A 23,534-nucleotide genomic window follows, 5' to 3' on the forward strand; every position below is an offset into this window, starting at 1 on the left:
TCAGTCTTGGTTCATTTCATTTATGTCTACTAGCGCTAAAAACTGCTGCCTATCCATGTTTACATCGAGGCAGTGTATTAGCACCACAAATATTGATTTATATATAAGAAATGAGAGGATTCTGTAGACGGAGTGGGAACATACAGACAGCAAATACGCGAACAACTGTAAAACAAGTTGAGTGAATAGAAACAGTGATAGGAAGGAAGCAGGTCTAAGAGACAAACAGCTGTTAAGATCCCAGTGAGTTCATTTCATCTCCTCAAGAATTCACTGTGAGGCCCTACCTGCAGGTCTATACTGTACGTGATATTTTGTTTTTTTCTTTAAGTCAAAATGGCACGTAATATTCTAGGGAGAGGAAGCCATCATGAATTTCTTATGCGAAAGGTCATGTGCTGTTGGTCACATGTTTGAAGCAGATAGGATTAAAGCAAAGACCTCATGAGACTTCCTCTCTTTAACATTAAGATTAGCTGCACTCAGTTATCTACATCAAATATTACTACTGTAAGTGAGTGGCATGCTTGATGTGTCATGTGTCAGAAGGGAAATTGTTCCGTCCACGGAGCCATACCTGTGGGGGCGTAGGGGTAGAGGAAGGTGGACCGACAGGAGGTGTTGAATTCCTGCTCCCTGAACCCCCTGCCATGATCTCCTCAGTGATATCCCTTCCACCCTGATTGGGGTCACGGATACGGATCTGGGAGGACAATACCACAAAAAAACAGACCTCACTAAAGCGCCCAAATCTCAGAACTATTGCTCGAGCAAGCTCTCTACGGCTGCAAACTGATGCATATTATATGAAGTGATGGGCCAACACAGGGAATGAAACATCTGAAATCAATCAAAATGTATTGATAAGGCCTGAAATTACAAATCAGAATTTGCTTTAAGGGGCACTACAATCTTCATACATCCTCAACGTCTTTTGTCCTTAGAACTTCGATAAGGGTGAGGAAAACCTTCCGCTTAACAGGGAAAAAGGTAGGAACCTGTGGGAGAGCCACAGAGAAGGGATCCTTCTCCCAGAGCAGACAGACATGCAATAGATGTCTGCAAGTGCAAAGCAAATCAACAGTCACAGAAAATACAGGAATCCACATTACATGATTACAAAAGCAACCCCATACAAGTGATTATGAATGTATGTGAAGGAACCCAATGTTGAGCTCTCTCTCAGTGCCCAGAAACAGGAATCCCACTGCCAAAGAATCTCACACAATATGCTGTTACAAGTAAAATGAAAGTGTCACATGTGGCTGAAAATGCCATAGCTATTGAGACCAGCCTCGTCACATGACTGGTTTAACGCCAAATTTTTATAATCCCTTTACAGCAAGGTTAGACTTCACTTTTTTGAAGCTACTTTGTCTTCTCCTTCCCAGTGTGACTTGCTAGCAACACACCTTGTGTTGCAGAGCGCATACAAGTACTCTAAACACAGTACTCTGAGAGCATGCTGAACTGGATCTAGTTTATAGTTTAATGCCATCAAATATTTTAGACTAGGAAAATGCATTGTTGCTCTCTTCATAAAGAAGGTCTTATCCTCCCTCATGCAACCCAACTTGAGGAATACATTCAACCCATTACAAACACTACTGGTGAACGATTGAAATCTAAGGCAAATGGCTGTTTTACTCAAGATGAAAATAAAAACCCACAGGAACTCCTTGGATACTCACTGTTTTCTTCTCACGCTTGGCTGGTGGAGGTTGCTGTGGTGTAGGCACTATGATGGGGGAAGAGGCGGGGTACACAGTCTGTCCTGGGTAGTAGAGTGGGCCAGCTGTGGGAACGGGAGCAGGGACAGAGGGTGAGACAGGTGGGTGGTACCTGAGGGGATCTGAATGAATTTGTAAGAAAAGAAAAACAAAGCAGAAGAAAAACAGGTTTTAGTAAAACATGGTAACACATTCTGAAAGGTAATGTGTATTTTTGCTACTTTGTTCTAGTGAATTCATATATCAAATGTGGTACGGATAATTAACTGAATTATTATGTGATGCGTTTCTGTGTTGGATGAATGACTCACGATATGGGGCAGGGTACTCCCCTGGCCCTGGACCAGGATAGAAGGTGCCGGACCCTGGGGGCTGCACAGAATACTGTTGAGGAGGTCCCACATAAGGCGTACTGTGGCGATACTGCGGCTAAGGAGGACAAGGAGAAACACGTTAACATACTGGTGAGAAAGCGACAAAAACAGCGGACAATCTTCTAAGAACGCACACTTGTGCAATCACTGATCTTGTTCTTTGACATATGGAGATTTATTTGCTGCACGGTAGAACATTAAATCAGACTCTGGTTCAGCTCCCCGCCCCCCTAAAACATTTTGTTCTTTCATTTCTATGAAATCAATGGACTGACATTACTCGAAAGATTCACATTCTTATATACCATTCTCTTACCTCTAGCAGCCAGTTAGCTTGTCTACAGGTAACAAAATCAACTTCTACAGCTCAATAAGTATCCTGTTTAATTCAGACTAGGAAGTTTAGAAGAACAACACCCTGTTTTTGTACAGAGGTTTATGTGCCCCCCCCCCCCCCCCCCCCCCCCCGTGGACTCGTTCTTTATCAGTGGCTTTGAGAAATACAGCTGTTCCCTCAACATTTGAAGTCTATATGTATATCTAAGATCGCGTGGAGACTTTCTCCAGCTTCATGTTTAACAATACCAATGACAGTGGTAACAATATTTTTTAGCTAACTTGGAGAAAGAATGCACACAACCGTATGTACCAAGATGTTGAACTTTGCCTTTAATCTATTCACTCTAACCAGAACCAGCTGCAGACATAGAGTATTTTCTCTGTATTCATTCACCACAAAAATGTATCACAACTGCTAATGCCTGGTGCACACTAGAGGATTTTCAAATGTGAACCGATGGGAAACCACAGACATAACAACAGATTTAAACTAATTCTTTACATCTAATTGTACCAGGATGAGACGATTCAATCAAGCCATATCCTAAAAATCAACCGTCAAAAAAACCCACAAGTGCCGATTGTAGGGAATCTACATTTTTCATGACCTTGGTTGAGCAAACATGTCTTTCAAAAAACAAAACCTAAACTGAATTGCGAAGCTCACTCTAATTGGCTATTGTGGGTTTCTGCCCAGTATTTCATGATTATTCCTTTCACACAAGTATTTTAAGTTTGGGAAACTCAGATCCAGTCATGAAGATGGTATGCATAAAGCCCTCACACTCCTGCATAATTTGGGCAGATGATCAGTTCAGACCAGCCTCAAATGAGACCGCCACAGGGATTGTCACCAGCGTCAAATCGGACCCCAAATTGACCAAACTATGCTGTCAAGGGAACCAAGCTTAAAGCAAAGACAAAAAGAGTGTGTGTGTGAGTGTGTGTTTGTTTGTTTGTCTGTGTGTTTCTCACCTGTGGGATGTAGTACTGAGCAGCCTGTGGGGAGGGAAAAGGCATAGGTGCCATGGTCATCATGATTGCTTGATTAGCGGGGTAGACCGCCGCTGTGGGAGTCTGAGAGCCAGGCCGTATAGTAGGTGTGTTTGTGGGGATGGTGGGCCTCGTGGTCTGCATCTGAGTCCGCTGGAAAAACTGGAGGAAACACAAAGAAAAGACATTAAGAACAACCCCAGGGGCCACTGTCTCATTTCTAAATACACGTTTTATCTAAAACACCAAAACAAGTACACTTTTTCAGATGTGTTCAACATTTGGCTAACACATTTCTCATAGTGAGCCAGTTGTGTTTTTTATCAACAGGCAAAAAGAAAAAAGGAAGACAAAAAAGAAAAAGGAAATAAGAGGCCCAGCCAGCTGCAGGACTTTCCCATTCAGAACATTACATGCCAGCCCCTCTGAAGGACTAATTGCACAATGACTTAAGGCAGACAGAATTTTTAAACAGAAGGATAAAAATATGGCTATAATTAACTTGTAATGACTTATATTCATAAACATCTCAGAGAATTTGGATTTAATGCTGACAAGTGCATCTACAATGAAGAAAGCACTTCTTTGTTTAGACAACTGAGGTCATTTGAGTGAAGAAAGCCATTGTACATATTTGCTATATGACCTGGTTACATAAGCACCTTGATCGCGGTTCCTATAGTAAAGGTCACAGATGCTCTGTGTTTCGCAAAGCACTGGTGGTATACTTCAGTTTCTTTGAAGGGAAGGAACTCTTTAACAATAGAACGATAAAGAGGGCCTACTGGCAATAATTATATCTAAAATTCAAAAGTTCTTCTATACTTTATTCAGGTTTGTGGTTCATTATTTTCCTTTTGGTTTCATTTTTATATCAGTTAATGAGGATAAAAACACATTCTGCCTCTTCTGTTTGCTGCCAACGCAAACAGACTTGTAATCACATCAACTAAAAACTGATGCACGACACACAAATATCCCACACCTCCCCACACTTGAAGATGGCATTTGCTTTTCATTTTGGGGACAAACCACTTCTGAGGATGTGCTCAGCCATTTCTAGGCCCCCATTGTCATGCTTTCATTTCGAGCATCCTCAACAATGAGCCCAGAAACGATCACATTACAACATAAGAAACATCACAGGCTAAATGCTGCAGGCAGGGTGACTGAGGAGGAACAATCAAAGATACGTTTGAGCAGAGGGATCTTATTTTACACTCTTACAAGAGAGAAAACATGTGCAAAGACAGATTATGCAATCTGCAACCAGTTTCTTTTTTGGATTCTTGTGCCAAAAAAAATGTCACAACCTTTATTCCTCGAGGTTTTGGTCCATCTTGACAATATTAATGTCTGTAGTCAACATTCTTGAGTGCGACTTTTTTCATTTCAGCTACGACACTTTTAAAGTGTACGAGCCACACAGACTTTAACACCTCTGACTCCAAGATCCAGGAGTTAGCAACAAATGAGTCTGATATCCTTTACATATGAAGTAGAAGTACACACTGTAGAGTGTCCGTGGCAACATTTGTCAAAGGCAAAATGACTTCTAAATGAAGTCTTTTGGTGCTGCAGGGATGCCTGATCAACCTTACAGTTGTACTGCATGTGTGACATACAGCACGGTTTAGCTCATCAGGCAGCTTTCTCATTCATCACCGGGCACAGAGACATTAAGAACATGCTGTTTTTGTGGTAGTTCAGTTACTATTACTTCCAGACAGAAAATCTCATAATCGTTAAAACATTTCAGGTTGATTTATGTTTTTACAGCACATCATTTAGTGGGGGAATCTGCATGCCATACCTGAAGGAAGACCACTAGCAACAGCTGTGACTGGCTTATCAACTACCAAACAACTAGGGGCTCAAGCTGTGAATTACCCCAACATAGTCTCATCAAGCACCGCTGAAGGAGAGCAGAATCCGCAGTATTATAAGACCAACTGAAATACCCAGAAGGGAAATTGCATTTAACGTGATAAATCAGGTTCAATGGCCTTGATGTAAAAAGCCTTGCGGAAATGACCAGGAAACTGTTCATTACCGACAATGTGAAGAGTATTTCAGAAAAACTGTTTGCACAGTTAGAAATATGACAACAAACTACATAACTTTACAACACTTGGAGAAGAATGACCTTGCAAGGCTTGAAATCATCACTGAAGTAACAACACTCAAACCACAGTACTGGTGCATCCAGTGACCATTTACAAAACGGGTACCAGCTTGTGTAACCGACACTTTCTTATCACATGGACATAAAAAGATGGAACTAAAAATTGCACATCTCTTTCATTCCACAAGCATGCTGTTAAATAGACTGTGCAAGCTCATTAAAAGATGAGTAATGAAAAAAAATGAGCTGAGGAAAAGTAAAGTTCAAAAATGAAATCCAAAAGACCATAAGGATAAATTGAGGTTTCAGGACCTCTCTACGGAGCATACACTGTAGTGACGATGGGGGTGTATAGGGGTGAAACATTGGGAGGGCTGGGATCATTTCAGGATGATCCTCTTCATGCCATGCAGGTCTATGGAGACAGAGGTTAAATGTTACCTGGATGGGCCTGAATCCTCCCTTGAGTGTTGAAAGCAGGAAAGAGAGAAAAGCCAATTGGAGATTGCGCCAGTAAAACTGAATATATAACAAGTGAATTTTGCTGTGCAACTTTCACACACAGAAAAAAAAAAGAAAAAAAAAGGAGAGCGCTAATACAATATGAAAGAACCTGGAATCAGCATCGGTCCATCAGAGCAGAGAAAGCTTACCAGACACAGTCAAAATGTTCATGTGCCTTCCTGACAGAAACACACACGTATCAATCAACATACAGACAAACCTTTGGGCTCCACATGGGGGGCTATATTCCCTTTCTCATTGCCAGTCTTAGCCAGAAATATGCAGTGGATCAGACAAGATCTATGGCCTCTCAACCCTATTCAAACTCTCTTCCTTGTTGGACATATGCAAATAGGTTGGAAGTTGCAAAAAATAAAGCCAGGGCAGTTTTTCTCTCCACCAAATGAGAAACACCCCTCTTTGCTTGTTTGCTGATGCACGGAGATGGATAGGAAATCTTAATTGGAAAGAATTGAGCGAGTGTTCGTGTTGTTGTCTCTCCCTCACTCACATGGATCACCTCCAGTTAATTTAGGGAACTGATAGGTGTATCGCTTCACCATCACGATACTTGTACAAAATCCACTGGAGAAATGTCTTCAATTCGTAGAATTCATCCATTTTATGCTTTACCACAAAGGGGAGATTCCACTTTGAACTGACACCAGATTTGAATAATTTCCATCATTTGTAACTTTCTCTTCATTTTTACCAGCATCACGCAACAAAGGTAAAAAAGGTGAGTTGTCTCCAATGATCTCACCATCCCTCAACAATAGAGCTCTATGGAGGAAGTAACATTTGTTTAACTTTAATTCAGACTGGTTTTGACACCTTTTATTTCCCCCCCACACACAAGCTGTGATTGAAATTCAAAAGAAGTTAGTTACCCAGACACTTGGAGGGGATATATGAAAGAATGATGACGCTTGTTTCAGGGCAGACTAGTGTTTGACCATATGAATTCATTTCCTGATCTCTATGCAGCCGTTGCTGTGCATTGAGTGTGTGTTACAAGGACACAATGGCTGTTTCTCCATTGATATAAAAGGCCACTGTTTGGCTTCATCTGCTTTCCAAATCCACTCCAGTGGTGGCACAACAGAGCACAGCACCAGTTTGTGACAGCCAGAGCATGTACTTGTGAGTGTTCACACGAATGCCAGCAAACACACCCGACAAACTTTGTCAGGAAAGTATTGTTGAACAAATGTTCACACACATCCATCCAGAGGGTCAAGATTTGAGACAAGTTACACAGGTCATATCTTGGGGATCGGGCTGAGAAAAACAGTATAGACAACATATTAGCACCCTGACATGTTAGCATCCATCGGGTGTAAGGCAAACGACACTGATAATACTGCAAGAGATCTCATAAGCGCATCCTTCAGAGTCCAGAGACACCGATTAACGGGAAGCAAAAGTATGAAATGTAAAATAATTAACAGAAATCAACCTAATCAAATTGGACCTCGGGAAAAAAAAAGTGTGACTACTTATTTGCAGTGGCTTAATGGAACTGTATTCTCGAGGATGTTTTGATTGCAAAAATCCTGTCACTAACGTAGCTCCATGGGCACTGCACTGAAAGAACAACATTCCTTTTTAAGGCATCCAGCCAAACCACACCGAGTTGTAAGTCCCCTCCGTCACTTAGATTAACTACACTACTGCCTGAAAAAAAGTCAAATAAATTTTCGAGTAAATTTTATTTATATAGCGCCAAATCACAACAAAAGTTATCTGATGACACTTTACAAGTAGAGCAGGTTTAGCACCACACTCCTTCAATGAATTTACACCCAACAATTCTCCAAGAGCAAGCACATCCTGCAACAGCGGCAACAAAAACCTTCCTTTTAACAGGCAGGAATGTCCAGCACATCCAGGCTCAATGGGTAAAAAAATGAACAATAAATTTAAAAAAATATATTGAAATTGATGATAATGTCCTTTCCCCTAACATTAAATGTCAATTTGTAACAGATGGAGCTTTCCTGAGATGTGGAAGAACTGACAGTCTTAAAATACACATAAAAACAGTTCTCAGAACTTGTTTCAGTCATTTCACAGAAGCGTTAACGTCATCATAAAGATAATTCAAGGTGTGGGCCTTGGCGAATACAAAACTCAGCTGAGTCAATTGAGAAATATATAATAAATTCAAGGAGAACTTTCAAATCAAAGTGCATGCATCTCAACTCAGAGCCCAATTCCAACAACTTCATTAAATTTGCACAGGAAGTTGCAGATGCGAGAGATTTCATTATATACAATCTCAGTTCTGACAATAGGTTGGTTAGAAAAAAAATATTTCCATCATCCCTCCGAGGTCGATAAACGACCAAATGTCCACAAGCCTACTCTGTGCACCTGCCTGGTTGCCCCAATTTAACAAAGGCACACTTTGCCTTTCTCAAAAATCCTTGCTAATTAAAGTCTCTTCAACAATAGCTGTCAGCTTTCATATCAGACTTATCAAAGCTTAACAAACAGTGCTTTTCCAGCAGATACCTGATGGTGGGTTGGTCGAGGGCCCGTAGCAAACTGGCAGGGGAGGGAGGAGAGGTCCAGTAAGGAGATTGAAGCAGTGACGGCGAAGCAGGGAAAGGATAGAGCACAAGAGAGAGACAGAGACATAAGATGAGCAATGAAGGCAGATGCTTTAAAAAACTGAAACTCTCCCTATTAAAAGCTGTTAGGCAAAATATACGGATATTTGATTGTGTTGTCACAATATGTATGTGTATGATTGAGGTCCGATTCTCCTCTTTTCTGACTGCCATTTACAATGAAATCAAATTATGCATTCATTATTGATGGCAATTATCAAAGGCAAATTCAAAATAAAAACACAGGGCTGGTGGAAGCAGTGCTGCAGCAGCAACCTGACTTGTGTAGGCACCTCAAGCTTGCGAGCATCAACATTTCAGCAAGGCATCCCATCACACACAGCTACATATAGCGTGTGTGGCCTAAGAGTCATCCATGTATGAGGTGAAATTCAAATAGCTGTGGATTGCAGCTCAGCTCGGCCCCCATTTTAGAGAATTTATTTCATGATATAAAACATTGGAAAGCATAACAGGTCCGCTTTGAATATCTGTATCTACTGCATGCATGAGGGTTTGAAGACTGCAGTTTGATGCCGTCACAGACAGCAGGGTAAGCTCACACTTCTTTAGCCACCTACTAATACAGAACCAAAAACTACACCAAGCCTATAAGGAGACTCTAAGGAGTCGAATGAAGGTAACCTCATTAAAGATCTACTGCCTATGTTAAGTGCCTCACTGCCTTAAGCAGATTGAGGTCAATCAACCAAGCTCTCTTCTCTCCATTACAGACTCAATGAAATGCTGACCTTCAGTACCAGTCAGAGGGAACCAGGATTCTAAGAGGCAGGTGTGCTGTAAACCGAAGAGCAGGGGGACACTCACCGGGCGACTCTGTGGCTGTGCATTCATTGGCTGTGTCTGAGGAGAATACACTAGAGGGGCAGAGCCAGCGTTCTGTCCAGGGTTGTATGGAGACTGCCAATAGAGGAAATGGAAAAATGTACAGAGAAGATTTGTTACATACATTCAGGAACTGCATGCCACATTATCAGTTACACTTTAATTGACAACAAACACCAGGAATCACATTAGCAGGGAACTTAATTTGGATACAGCGGGAAGAAAATGTATTCAATTGGAGTTTATGTACTTTACACAGACAATTGAAACCCTTTGCAGATCCTGCAGCTTTATTCTCCATCTATTGCACAGTGGAGCTAGGCAGAGGTGGGCCTTCCTGCTTCAAGCTGCCGCTGGTATGATTCTACTCATTTAGGTTTGCACTGGCTGATGTAATTCAGTCATCATCCCTAATGTAATTCAGCAATTTAATCTTGTTTTACGAATACAATGTGTAATAACACATTCATCTGACTTCCATTGAAACATACGCTCATGCATATTTACAGCTACATTATGAAGGAAAAGAGAGGAAAGAAGAAATAAAAACATGTAAAAAGCTTAAGTAAGAAAAGAAATAACACAGGTAACACGCTGGGCAACATGAGAAAAAATTAATCAGACCTTCTCGTCTCTGAATTAATGCAACAACTGCTAATCATGTTCATCAAACTGAATCAAATTATTATTCAACAAGAACTTTCACTGATTTAAATATTGGTGTCTTTATGTTTAAATTAGACTGATGATGCGATGATATCCAGAACTGAGAATCTATTGGAAGTCACCCAGCCTTAATAAGAGGTCTTTACAAAGAGCAAGCAGACACATGGGAAGACCAAACATGAATATGCAGAGAGGATGACGGTGGATACAGGGACAAACTCACCCCTCCGCCTGCCTCCCAGCCCTTAGGGTAGCGAAATGGGGGAGCTGTGGATACTGATACCTGAGAGAGCGCCGGGGAGTGGGCATGACCAGGCGGGGTCCCCGCCAAATTAGGGTGTCCCTTTGTGATGTCAGTGTAAGGGGGGCCAGCATGCCTGGGTAGCTGCATCACATAAATGAGTGAGTTTAGACAGATTTCATGCTAGACATTACAGTTTGTCAGATTGAGGCACACAGATATCTCTCTCTCTCTCTCTCACTCACACACACACACACACACACACACACACACACACACACGCACGCACGCACGCACGCACACACACACACACACACACACGCACGCACGCACGCACGCACACACACACACACACACACACACACACACACACAGAGTGTAAACATTAATGGTGGGATTCTACAGGTTATTTGTCCTCCCCCCTGTGGAGGGATGTAAATTAAGCTCTGAAACTTTAACATTAGCCCTATGTGAGCAGAGGTGAAGACCTGGGCTGTGCATGGATGTTGTAGCCTGCTGGGGTTGGCTGAGACTGGGCTCTGGCCTCTTCTGCAGGCTGCTGTGCCAGACAATGCTTTGCAATGGGTGTCTGTGGCTACTGATGCCTCACATGGCAAAACTGGGTCAAGTAATCATATTATAGTCACACTCATCTGTGTTAAATTGAGAACACCTGCTACAATAGATTCAGGGGAGTCATGCTAAACAAGCGTCGTAAACGTGAGCCAGCAGAGGGTTCTGGGTCGGCATGAGCCCAGTGAGCAGTGTCAGGCCATTAGCAAGGATGAGATTTGAGTCAGCTCTTAGCCTGTGGTGTGGCAGAATGGGTCTTGGCTGCTGCGGCTGAACGCTGGCACCACTGCAGCTGCTTGTTCCTGCAGCAGGCCTGACACACCAGGGAGTGAGACAGGATACTGCAGGAGGAAAGCAGCAGGGAGGCAACAAGATCGCCTCAAATATTGGGCAACCTCCTACTCTCTCACAGGCCTTTTTTTTTTCTCTCTACACAACATCGGAATTTGACTTGTAAACGCTCTTTCAGACATCTGTGGACATTACTATTTCTGAAATTGAAATCTCCAACTTCATATTTTCACATCTACTACAAACTATTGATAAAAGAATCTATGCGGCATCTACGTCATCAATCCTTTCTGCATTTCTCGTTCGTCTTTGTGTGGCCCACTTCCCTCAGATGACCTGGGATAAAGCAACTAATCTAGCTGCCGTTGCCAGGGGAGGAGCCTGCTCTGCTTCAGGCGAGTGACTGATTCTAAGGACATATGGAGTGATGAGGTGGGGGAGGGGAACCAAGCGACTGTATAGGAGACATACATGGGTGGAAAAAAAAAAAAAGAGCACAAATCTCACATCCGCTGCACAGGACATGTGCTTTGCACCCTGGGCAATGTTTATTTCCACAAATGGCATCATTGTAGCAGCCCAGCCCTTTGAAACAACATCTAATTGATAGAAAGTCTATGTTTTCATTACGCTTGGTAAACTGGTTGAATGAACAAACACATTCTAAAGTATAGTGGATTAATTGTACAATCATCTACCGTACCCTTCCAGATTACTCTGTAGTGTCGAATCACCGAATGCAATATTTGTGAAAGCCAGAGAATGTAGTTATATTTGCAATAAAGCTGGCAAACCAATTTTTCACACAAGTGTTGGTGCTAAAACATTTATTCTTCTGTGAGGTCCATACTTGTGTTTTTTTCTTTGCCACCTATCTGCCAAACTAAATCATTTTCATTTATTCTTTCATTAAAAGGTGCAGTGGAGAGCATAGCAGTATCCGTGATTTTAATTGTAATGTCTCAGCACATTTGTCTGCCAAGCCCTCAAACAAATCACTGCCCTCCAGGTAGATGCACATTTGGTTTAAATGAGCAGGAATCCCGATTAGTGCAGCAGCAGAAATTGCTGTACCCACTTGTAAAAGGTGAGAATCACGTCAGGCGAAGATCCTCAGAGGCATAATCCAACACAAACATAGGCTCTTAATATAATGGTCTGTTTTCATGTTCAACATAAAACTAATTCAATTCAATTAGCGACAGCCTGCACTATACAAGATATGACTTTTAAGGGTTTATGTTGTTATTTCAACGAGTGAAATTTATGAATGTGCACTGCTGCTGTGTACATCCAGGTGAGTGTGTGAATGTGTTTGTGAACGGGGCTGCATGAGGTGACTCACACTGTAGACTGCAGCTACTCCAGGCTGTGTGGAGAAGATTCGGTCATCCAGTGACGGCTGAACCCGTGGGATTCTGGTAAGGTGTGCTTTAAGGACAACTCTACAGGCAACTGGAGACTAAACACAATTGTTTTGATAGATAAGATTTGGACAGCTCAAAGGGTTTTAGTGAGAGAGACATCGTTAAGTCAAAACACTGCTGACTAAACCACGAGGAGACTTCATCCACTAAGTAGGAAGTTTCAACCTTAACTTTGCACTTCATTCTACAGCCTTGTCTAACATACATTAAGCTGATTCATATCCAAAGGGATTTCCTTAAACCTCAATAGCTTGCCTAGTTTGATCTGAAGGATCCCCCAACCACCCTACCCCGCCCAAAATGCCCCATCTCTGAGAGTACACTATGTACCTTCACCATTTTGCAAGTGTTAAAGGGAAAATCTGAAATGGATTTCTGGACAACCTCAGGCAAAGGGACAGAAAGAGCTGAAAATTAAACAATCTCTCAGCCCCTCACATGGGAGTAGCAGATGTACATATTGCATTAAATATCTTCTTACAATATACTCAAAGCACAATACTAGTAAAAGGGAAAAAAAATCTCCTGTCACAACTCTGTAAGACCTCAGGATTGTGCTAAGGCTTCAGGGACTGTTTTAACTTAAACCTTAGATAATGCTTTGAACTGATGAAACATGCAGCAGACTCACTTGGGTGACATCACTCAGATGAGAGGAGACAAAAGAGGGAATGTGTATTAGCTGCATAAGACAGGGGAGCCCTGTGCTTAGTAACCTGCCTGGGTAGTTGTCTGTGACAGACAGGCTCAAACACTGCTAGTCACATGGTCTAAGGGCAACTGAACTCCTGGCTGTCTTCCATTCACCCAAATCTCGCCTCTTTTTCCTCTTAGCCCTCTTGCTTACTTCGCTCTTGCCTGCAAGGGCCATGATGTCTCTTGGGTCCCTGCCAACTCTACTAATCATAACAGACAAAAAGCAGGCAAATTAAAAGTGAAAAGAATCATTTGAAATGTCCACAGCGAGTCCCAGATCAATATCAGTGCCAATGCCAATATGGGCGTATTTTAGAGTATCGGAACTGGCCAAAATTTAGGGGTCTTTCCTCACTTGACTTGACTGGACTTTGTCAATCACAGCCTGCTGGTTTTGCGGTGCAGCTCTGTGTAAAAAAGAAACTATTTGGATGCACTAGCATGTGTGACACTATGATCCTGGCAGGAGAAACATACAGATCTCTCAACCTATGATTGTGTTTGTCAAACTCATTGGCATGTTTTGTAGCAACAAAACATTCTTACATTTCTAGCCTTTCCCTTTGCTAGTTAAAGTGACGTAATATTAAAGGACTCAGCTCGAGGCCAGTAAAGCCCAACCAGGATATCTTTAATGAAAGAGGGCTGCAATTAAAGTAACAGCAGGAAGAGTTATATGTTTCATTGCTATGACATTTATAAAATTACCTCCCAAACACAAAACACAAAAACAGTATGCATAGAAACAGAAATTAGCAGCAATTACAGGCCCAGTCTCTTTGAAGACATGACAAGATGAGACAAAATGATAGTGTGCAGTGCTGCAATACAGAACTTATAATTTTCACAAAAGACAGGACATTTAAATTAAGAATCTTGCCTTCGCTCCCATGCTGTGCTACATTCCTGCTGATGTACAAAACTTTGTGTCCATGTTCTAATCTTTACTCACACTGCATCAACATCAAACAAAATATGAACAGAAAGCCTCACTTTCACATTTTGCTAAATTACTGATAATTAAAAAAAAAACTTTGCAACAAGTAATGCCTTAGAAAAAGGTTCTTTGTCCCCCTGATAGGACGCGAGGCACAAATAGGGATTCAGTGAGGTGTTGTTGGGTGATGTTAAGCATCTCAAGTGCTCATCATACCTTAATATGCAGCCTTTTTCTGAGTTGCTGAACAAGTTCGTTATGTTGCTTTGCATACAGATCCAAGTCTCATGCAATCTCTGCATGTGATTTATTTGTGCTTTACAACACTTCCCATAAAACAGAAATGTGACTGTAGACTGTAGGGAGGGCAATGAGATGGAGATAAGAGAAGGTTCAACGTGCCAGGGCAGAGGGAACAAATCCACCTGGGGTAGGGGGGCAGCACATCAGGAGCAGAGAATACAAAAGGCAGAAGTAAGAGGCAAGACATGAAGGCTAAATCCTCAAGGGATTTGGGGATAAATTGTTTTACAACAACCACAGCCAAACTGTGAAAATAAGAGATTATATAAATGTCTGAAATCCAGCACACAGGTTTCCTGTTATCTCAGAGGGCAAAAGCTTCTAATCAGTGGAGAAGGCTGTTATACGACATGTCTCCGGCTAAAAGGGAAGCACTTGCCTTTAGCTAGACTATTTTTAGCCAAACTACAACAGAAAATATATATTTCTGCATACTGATATGATAGCTACATAGAAAGAGAATGAACAGTTTCTCCCCTTTTTCACCTCTGCCAAGAGGGTTATGTTGGCATTGTGGTTTGTTTGTCTGACTGTCAGCAGGATTACGCAAAACTCCTAGGCTGATTTCAATGAACAGTCAGTCTACAGCTATCAGCCTTTTAACTGAAAGCTTTTGAAGAACTTTTCAAAATAATTTTTAACAAGATGTAAAACAGATTGATTCGTTGCCTTACTGCAGCATTGCAGCTCAGTACAAATGTAAGTAGTTTTTCATTTACAGTTGATCATTCTGGGATAATTAAATGCTCAAAAGGTAAAACATGTCCTCCTCTCCCCGTGGGTGGCCAGGTGACCTGACGGTCAAGCCACGCTAATTAGACAATGGTGTGATCACCGTTAATTTTCTAATAAATAATAATAAACATAAAATATCAATAATAATATAAATAAATAATACACAAAAACATTAAACAAAGTGTTAATGTTGCTGAAGAATTCAACTTCAACTGCCAGCTAATTTAACCTGGTGAAAACAGCAGCAATAGTTCACATCTGACCTATGATGACACTGGCAACAGACTTGAGATGGGAAGAATTGAGTCAGGACTCTAATCAAATTGGAAAACCATGACAACGGATTTCTTGAGATGCTGTGTGGTAACATCCATGCCAATGGACACTGCCAATTTTGCATTACTAAATGAAAAGTCTACAAATACTTAAAGACCCTCTTATAATCACACTTTACTATTTTGTTTCAAAGATTACATTAATGAAATTGTATAAAATACATAGACCATTTCTGAAAACATGGCCACACACTTCACTAATTCTTGGCAGGGCAAGACACTGCATCAGAACCTGAACAAAACTATGTTTGGATACAACTTAGAGGCTCTACAACCTATTTCATTGTTGACAAGGCAAACTTTGGGTCGTGAGCAGAACAAGATGAGCGCCACAGCCTACAAGAAGTCCATGCTGATCCTTCTCCCCTGAGGAGCTCAGAAAGTAGCCTCATCCATACTTTGTTGTCCCTTGACCTTTAAGTGACCAGTAAACCTCATTTAGGAAGGAAAAGCTGCAGTGGCTCCTGCTTTATCATTAGTCTTGTAAAGCCACTTATGTGCTGAGATTGTGAACAAGCAAGAAAAGCAGAGACATGCTTACAAGTAGCAGGGGTGCGATAAAGAGCATGATACCGCTCAATATAAATCAACTCTTATCAGCTATCGGCAGATTAATTAAAGAATAAGAGCTTTTCTAGCTCACACTTCCCTTGAATAAATGACATGAAACATAGATATGCAGACCAATAGCATCTAAATCTGGCACAATATAGTGTAATTACACATCAACAGGATGTCTTGTGTCGCACAAATATGATATGCAATTCCGATGGACCTGCAGTTCCGGCCAAGTCTCCTTTCAATGACGCAGGCTACCTGGAAATCTCAGGGCAGTGGGTTCAGAGTGGAGGCACAGGAAGTGAGCAGAGACGACCCAGATGGTGCAGACACAAACCCTCCTTCTCCCTGCTGGCCCACTGGCAACTCACTCATTCTCCCCCAAACACACACACACACACACACACACACACACACACACACACATACGCGCATGCACGCACACACACACACAGACACACACACACACACACACACACACACAGAGCTAGATAAAAGCAGAGCTCACAAAGCTCTCACTGCTGTTGCTGAGACTGCTTTTTCACTGCAGTATGAACAATAGGTGGCAGGTTGGTGGATTCAACTCTCACAAACCAAATCTTAAGCACAATGATTCTGGATGTGTATGACAGATGGCATTTGGTTTAAGTATTCATCTCAGGGTGATAGGCAGCTTATCTGCCCTCCTAATGAACCAAAAATGAGAAATTTAATGTCACCATTAAATGCTATTTCACAACTTGACTCTTTTTATCCTTTACTATAGAATTTAAATTCACTTTCAATCATAAAAGTCATTTGATCATAACGAGGGGTTGATGTTGAGAAATGTTAGACTATCAGACCTTTGCACAAACTCATCTTATAAGTTGCTTGCATTGACATAACCACTGCAGTGACAAGAAGTGGGACAAACACTAAAAAGACACTAAAGATAGTGTCACTAACCACTCATAACAAGCATCAAGCAAACCGGGTGCCCCTGAAATTTGACGTGCACCAGCATTCTGACCTTTGTGATAGATACACTGAAACATCAAGAGAGCTGCCAGCAACCCTTAGTGACAGCTGATAGTTAGCAAAGATAGCATCCACAACAATTTCCCACTGGACGGCCAAGCTAGCAGTGGTTCAGCTCAGCTAGTCGAATATAGCCAGACCACAGCGCCGTAGACAAACAGTTGCCCATCAAATCTAAGAATGCATCTGTATTCTGACAGTGAATGACTTCAACCTATCAGGAGCAATGTAATACGACAAATGCTGAGACTGAATGAACAACAAGCACGCAAACAAGACCATAAATTTATTACCTCACAGTGATGCAGATGGACCAAAGCCAGTTATACTTGACTGTAGAAAATATTGTGGCCATCTTTGCCATAAATTAGCCCTAACCCATTAAGTGATATTTCACTGGAACAAGTAAAAGCTTTAGCAAGTTGTGCTAAACAAAAAGACGGATGATCACCAAAGCCAGGAGAATTTATGCTATGGGCAGAATTTGTATATTGTCATGACTGAGAACAAGAAATTGTGAAATTGGGACAGGAGACACCAAGTGAGGAACAACAATAAAGGCCTGTGATGCAGTCCCATCTCCACAGATGACCATGAGTTCTGACTGATGTGGCCCGAGGGCATGCTCTGAACCCCACAGACCTGGGTTCAAGCCCTGTCCCTTTGCTACTTATGCTGTCAGAAGAGGGATGCCCTGCTGTAAGGCTACTAAAGCTTAGCTAAGTGTATGAGCCACATAAAGCATCCCTAAGTCAGGGGGACCCCAGAGATGGGTGAAGCATTAGTAGTTGGGGAACCTTGACAATGGAGAAAAGCTGTGAGGGGTGCATGTGTGCGTTAAGCACATGGGATGTACTTCCACTATGATCCTCTGGCAGAACAAAACAACGCTGGTGTAATGCCGACATAATGCTATCCCAGCATTCTCCAACAGGCAGGCAACATGTATGTCTGTGCTCACGCTGTCCCTTTCATACAGATGTCAATTTGGCGCCATTAGCACCTCCACTGCTGGATCGGAGGCACCACAGTTTGTCCCCTTATTCCATCACTGTGTACTTTTAGACAGACACCAACATGCAATAGCACTGCAATATTCCCACCTTGACAGCACTGTGTTTAACTAACATTGATTGCATTTAGCCATCAGAACTACTCACCAGAACAAGACTGACCCCCCAAGTAAGCACCACATTTAAAAGGTTGATTATAATGTTTTAATTCAGTTTTGCGTAAACCAAGAACAAGGAGGCAGTGCTTAGCTGTTTACAGAAGTAACCTCCCAAAACGCTGATCCTTCCCAACTGTTTACATATTAAGCAATCGTTTCTCTAACACAAACACTGGCATCTGGCAAGATCTATGGCATCTCTTGTTGACAAGTTAAAGTGAACATTTCCAACCCTGCCATCTGCATGACAGTACTGTGGGCTCCAAACCAAAAGTTCACAGTAAAACCAAGTATATAGCTATGCGACCACAATCCTTGTAAGTAAACACAGGTATACAAGAAACATATCTACAATGGTGTGTGTAAGCGTCACTTCGGATAAAAACACTGGAGCACTGACAGTATGCAGAACGTCTTCTTCACCAGGTCACTCCCTCTCTGGAAAGAACAGTCCTGCATGCTAGCTCATACCAACTCAGCAGTTTATTTATAACTTCCCACAGTGAGTATGCTCATGAGAATGTTTTCACATGCAGGCTGCACACACCTGTCCTTAAATACAGGACTACCGTACTTTGTGACCAACCAGCTGGGTACATACATGACGTAGCTGTGCCCATTATGAAACATTCAGCTGCATACCTGGCTTGCATAAATTTCATCACTCTTTAGAGGCAAATTCTGCCACATTTTTCCCAAACAAGAACACTGATCATCGGGACAAATAACTTTTTAAAACTGGTAAAGTTTGAAGGCAGAAAAAGGAATAATATTATTTCAAAAAAGGATAAAAGGTAGTGTAGTATGGAAGCTGAGAGAGGAGTTAGGTGCCCTGGGAAGTACGTTGGGGGGGGTCTCAGTTTTCTCAGCTGGGCCAGCAGTGGGGTGAGGTGAGTTGTGGGGGGTTGAATGAAGTGAGGGAGGGCTCAGGCAGGCTGGGTGACCTGGGCCTTTGTTGGCAGATGGTGGGAAGCACCACCTTGGCCTCTCGCTCTGAATGCTAAGCAGCACTGCCATTGTCTGCCAAGTGCAGCAGCAGACGCATGCGCCGGGTGTTTCTCTGGCAACCAGGAACAGAAACAAACTGCTACCTTCCTTCACTGCACACTTACACGCCTGATCATCCTGACCTTCTTCCAGAGCCAATGTCCTTAAAGTGGGAATTCCCATCCATAAGGAACTCAGGCCAGACAGACTGTAAAATGCTACCACATTCCTGAGCTTAAAGGTCTAGGGAGAGAGAGAGGTCAGACAAATGGCAACATTCAGATGGTTTGTGGACATGAAAATCAGATGTGGGACTGTCCAGTGAAGGGCTTATAACAAAACAGACAGAGGGGTCCAGGGATCGTATAAGTATGAAAAGCAAACTACTTCAATTAAAGCAGCACCACAAGATGAAACACTACCTCCTTGACCTTCTGACAGGTACTATGTGGTACAGTATGGCTGTGACCCTGGATGACTATACAGTATCATGGCGTATGCACTGAACAAGCCAAATTATCACTCATACCGGATATTTCCCAACCCCTGAACATGTCAATGTAGGATAATAAAACAAAAATGGATGACAAATAAGAGGACAACGCGAGCTTGGACAGGACAGCAACAAAAAACTGTGCACCATCCACAGTGATTTGATGAGTGTGAAAATGATGTGAATCATATGCTGCGGCCTTTCAAGTCAGCAGATCTCAACCCAACTAAATGGGGGATTTTGGAGAGACAGTTTAACCATCAGATCATGACAACTAAAATGTGGGAATATCTTCTGGAAGAGCGGTGTTCAGTCCATTTCCAGAGACTAATAGGATCTTTTCTATGCTACTGTTGAAGCTGCTCTTGGGGCTCAAGGTGGCTCAACACTTTAATGAAACGATTCATGATGATGTTAATTCTTCCTTTAATTTGTCATCTGTGAGCAAATCTTGTGGCTATGGGGCTGTTACACAATGAAACTGCTGGTACATTTAACAGAAACGCAGGTACACCTACATTGGTAAATCAATAGCCATAACTTTATCAGAAGAGGTCAGAAATTCTATTATATAATATGAAATCTAACTTAAGTAGATCTTAGGGATGTGGGGCATAATCATGTATTATAATTACTTAACATCCATCCGTGGCACAGATGTAGGGATGACTATTGGTTCCATGCAAAATATTAACACAATGATAATTATACTCAAAGCTGTGAATATAAGAAAGTAGTTAGAGGCAAATATTTGAACTAGAAATTCAGATAATAACTTCAATGTCATGCAGCCTTTAAAACCACGGAAATATATATATATATACATATTTAAAATCTCACACACTATATAGCCCTTGTTAATCTACCACTTAATTAGGATTCAGAACAAAGCAGTATGGAAAAAAATTAAATACTTCCTATTTACCATTATTCTAATTATTAAAGTTCATGCCTTACACAAGACATTCATCGAGAAACTAGTAGCCTTATTGTTCTTAATTGATAGGCATTTAAAACCATCCAGCTGCAAATAGGTTAAGTAAATTTAACAGTCACTTCAAAAGACTGGAGAGTCAAAAAAGGACACTGCATGACACAAAGACACCATTATGTGCTGTGCCATGTTTGATTTACTTATCTACCCCATTCAAAACCATCACACACGTTAAACCAGTTGTGGGTTTCATCTGCCAAATCCAGCAACTTGCTGCCCTTCACAGATGTCAGAAACACAAGAGCGCTGTGATTGTGGGCGGCAGGAAATCAGGTTGAGACATCACACTCCAAAGCCAAACCACTACCCAAGCTGCCAGATCACAAAAGAACCATCTTTCTGTCACTGGCAGGCAGGAGATGTCAACCTAATCCTCTCTCTCACACTACTGCCACCATGCTGTAAATAAAACAGGGGATGACATAACCACTGTGACTTCAGTCCACCAAAAGTAGGGTAGAGTATTACAACTCAATCTCCGTGTAAACTCACAGGTAAAGGAATATTTTTGCATGTCATGATGGCTATAAGGACTGGTTGAAACTCTGCACTGGATGTTAAGTTTCTAAAGACACATTTCAAGAAACAAAATGCTTCATTATAGTAGTGAGCCATGCCAGGAGTCATAAAACTATGTGTCTGTCTGGTTTTACGACATGTTCCGACAAAACTATGTATAATTAACTGATAATAAGGTCATGAATGTAGCTGGGGTTGTTACTTTCGGATTGCTAGCTTCCACAGGCCGTTATCCTGTCAGCTCACCGGCCTTAGAGCTGGCAGAATTTGGGCTCACAATATGTGAAATGGGCAAGGATGTGCAAAATAAATGTCAGCATTTTTCTTATTATTTAATCACACTTTAACACCTGGAAACATCTTGCAGCTCGAAGACGTTGCCTTCTCGAACCTGTGCCCACGCTAACACACAGTACCTAGGCTAATGCACCTTGCTTGCTAGCCATCAACGGTAACTGAACAAAGCCGGTAAGTTAACCGGTGAAGGAAGGCTGATAGCTCGCCAGTGGTGGGAGCTTTCCTACACCAAAAAATATGCCAGTTCATCAAACTTCATTTATCATTTGCATGCAATACAACGATGCACACGGCAGACTTGTATAATAAACAAATGTGACAGTAGAAAAAAACATCCCCAGATCAAACAGTACGTTAGCTTTACACACCGGCTTGATAAGCTAACTTTAGCTAGCTAGCTAATTGTCCCCTCCCCTCCCTGTTCCCTCAATACGAAACCATCATTCCCGCATCCAACCGCCACTATACCACTAATAAACAGGCATTTCGGTCCCTGTCATAACTGCAGGTGAAAGGCACAAAGTCGCAAATCATTTCCATATTACCATACAGTCAAAGGATACTGCGTTGGAGGTACAGCGCCAGGCTGAGGGGCTGTTGGGGCTCCCGGCGGCAGAGACACGGAGGCTAGGGTAGCCCGCAGTTGGCTCGACGGTGAGGGGCCGCTTCCAGGTCCGCTAACTGCGACGACGGCGGGTTTGGGGACCACTTTCGTTGGCAAACTCATCGCAAAAAAATCAGCAAATAAAAAAATTCCCTAATAAATACAGATACAAATGACACCTAGCTTGCATACATACAGCAGGCGTAGCAGATTCTTGAAGCAGGCCCTAAACCCCTTTTAACGAACTGGGATAACGAAGCTCGAATAGCAACACAAACGTCTTTTTTTCATGGAAAGTCGCTGTTCGGATCAGCGGTGCTATTCATGGGGACGGTGGGAGGTTAGCCTCCCTCGCCCGTCCGGAACCTCAACGGTACCGGCTCGGTTCGTTTCCTTCAAAGGAAATGCACGCCGCGATCTTCAACCTCCTTCGGAGATCTACCTTTTCTTCTCGACAAGTGTGTTTTGAAGCATTTTTTTCCTCACATAGATGAGAGACTTCCCCAACATGGCGTTGCGGCCGCTTCCAAAAGTCCGGGTAGGACAGACGATTCGGCAATTCTCGGCCAATTACGGATTCGCTCGGCTAATCAACCGAGTCTCTTTCACAGACTCCGTGTCCGAGGTTTTCGTGTATGAATACAAATATCTGAAGACTAATAATAATAATAATAATAATAATAATAATAATAATAATAATAATAATAAATCTTTTTATAGCCAAGACAGTCGTTAAATAGATTCAAGTACAGGCCGTAAAACATGCATGGAGAGGCAAAATAATACGATTTTCCAAATTATTTCTAATGTATTGTGCAAGCACTCAAGGCGGTACATCTTTAAATCCAAAACAAAGCTATTGACACTGTAATAATGTCTCCAGCGCAGCGGCAGCAGGACCACACGGACATGTGTGCTACTGGCACCATCTAGTGTTCTTCTTCCTTCCTCGCATTTTGCAATGTCACTTGCAAGCATTTTATTTCCTGTAAAACGCGCCTGTAGAGTGTTGTGTGTGTTGGGAAGTAAGAGCCCACGCTCCATAACAAACACACAAAAAAATGTTTTATGGCTGTTCTTGGTGCACAAAATAACTTGTGACAACTCCTTGGTGTGCATATCATTTCTTGGTCATTATAGAATTGAATAAACTAGTAGTTT

General features: G+C 42.0%; 1 protein-coding gene across 7 annotated transcripts in view; it reads right to left on the bottom strand.

Moving 5' to 3' along the window:
• The window catches only part of eif4g3a (eukaryotic translation initiation factor 4 gamma, 3a), a 48,135-nt gene extending 25,196 nt beyond the window's left edge, over positions 1–22,939 (bottom strand). Inside the window, exons 1-10 of one of the 7 annotated variants that reach the window (XM_086200080.1) lie at positions 22,333–22,939; positions 12,643–12,715; positions 10,416–10,577; positions 9,509–9,601; positions 8,583–8,615; positions 6,003–6,023; positions 3,419–3,598; positions 2,042–2,159; positions 1,692–1,795; positions 578–703 (exon numbers count right to left, since the gene is read on the bottom strand). In XM_086200080.1, coding sequence (XP_086056206.1) covers positions 578–703; positions 1,692–1,795; positions 2,042–2,159; positions 3,419–3,598; positions 6,003–6,023; positions 8,583–8,615; positions 9,509–9,601; positions 10,416–10,577; positions 12,643–12,715; positions 22,333–22,496 — 1,074 coding nt within the window. In that variant the 5' untranslated portion in view covers positions 22,497–22,939. Of the gene's footprint in view, positions 1–577; positions 713–1,691; positions 1,853–2,041; positions 2,160–3,418; positions 3,599–6,002; positions 6,024–8,582; positions 8,616–9,508; positions 9,602–10,415; positions 10,578–12,642; positions 12,716–22,332 lie in introns of all 7 variants that reach the window. The other 6 variants (XM_086200078.1, XM_086200075.1, XM_086200074.1 and 3 more) reach the window with 6 other exon arrangements.
• Positions 22,940–23,534: the final 595 nt, after the last annotated feature.

This window comes from Aulostomus chinensis, chromosome 3, assembly GCF_037954235.1.
Source record: "Aulostomus chinensis isolate RoL2024-O1b breed Wild chromosome 3, RoL_Achi_v1.0, whole genome shotgun sequence".
Lineage (NCBI taxonomy): Eukaryota > Metazoa > Chordata > Actinopteri > Syngnathiformes > Aulostomidae > Aulostomus > Aulostomus chinensis.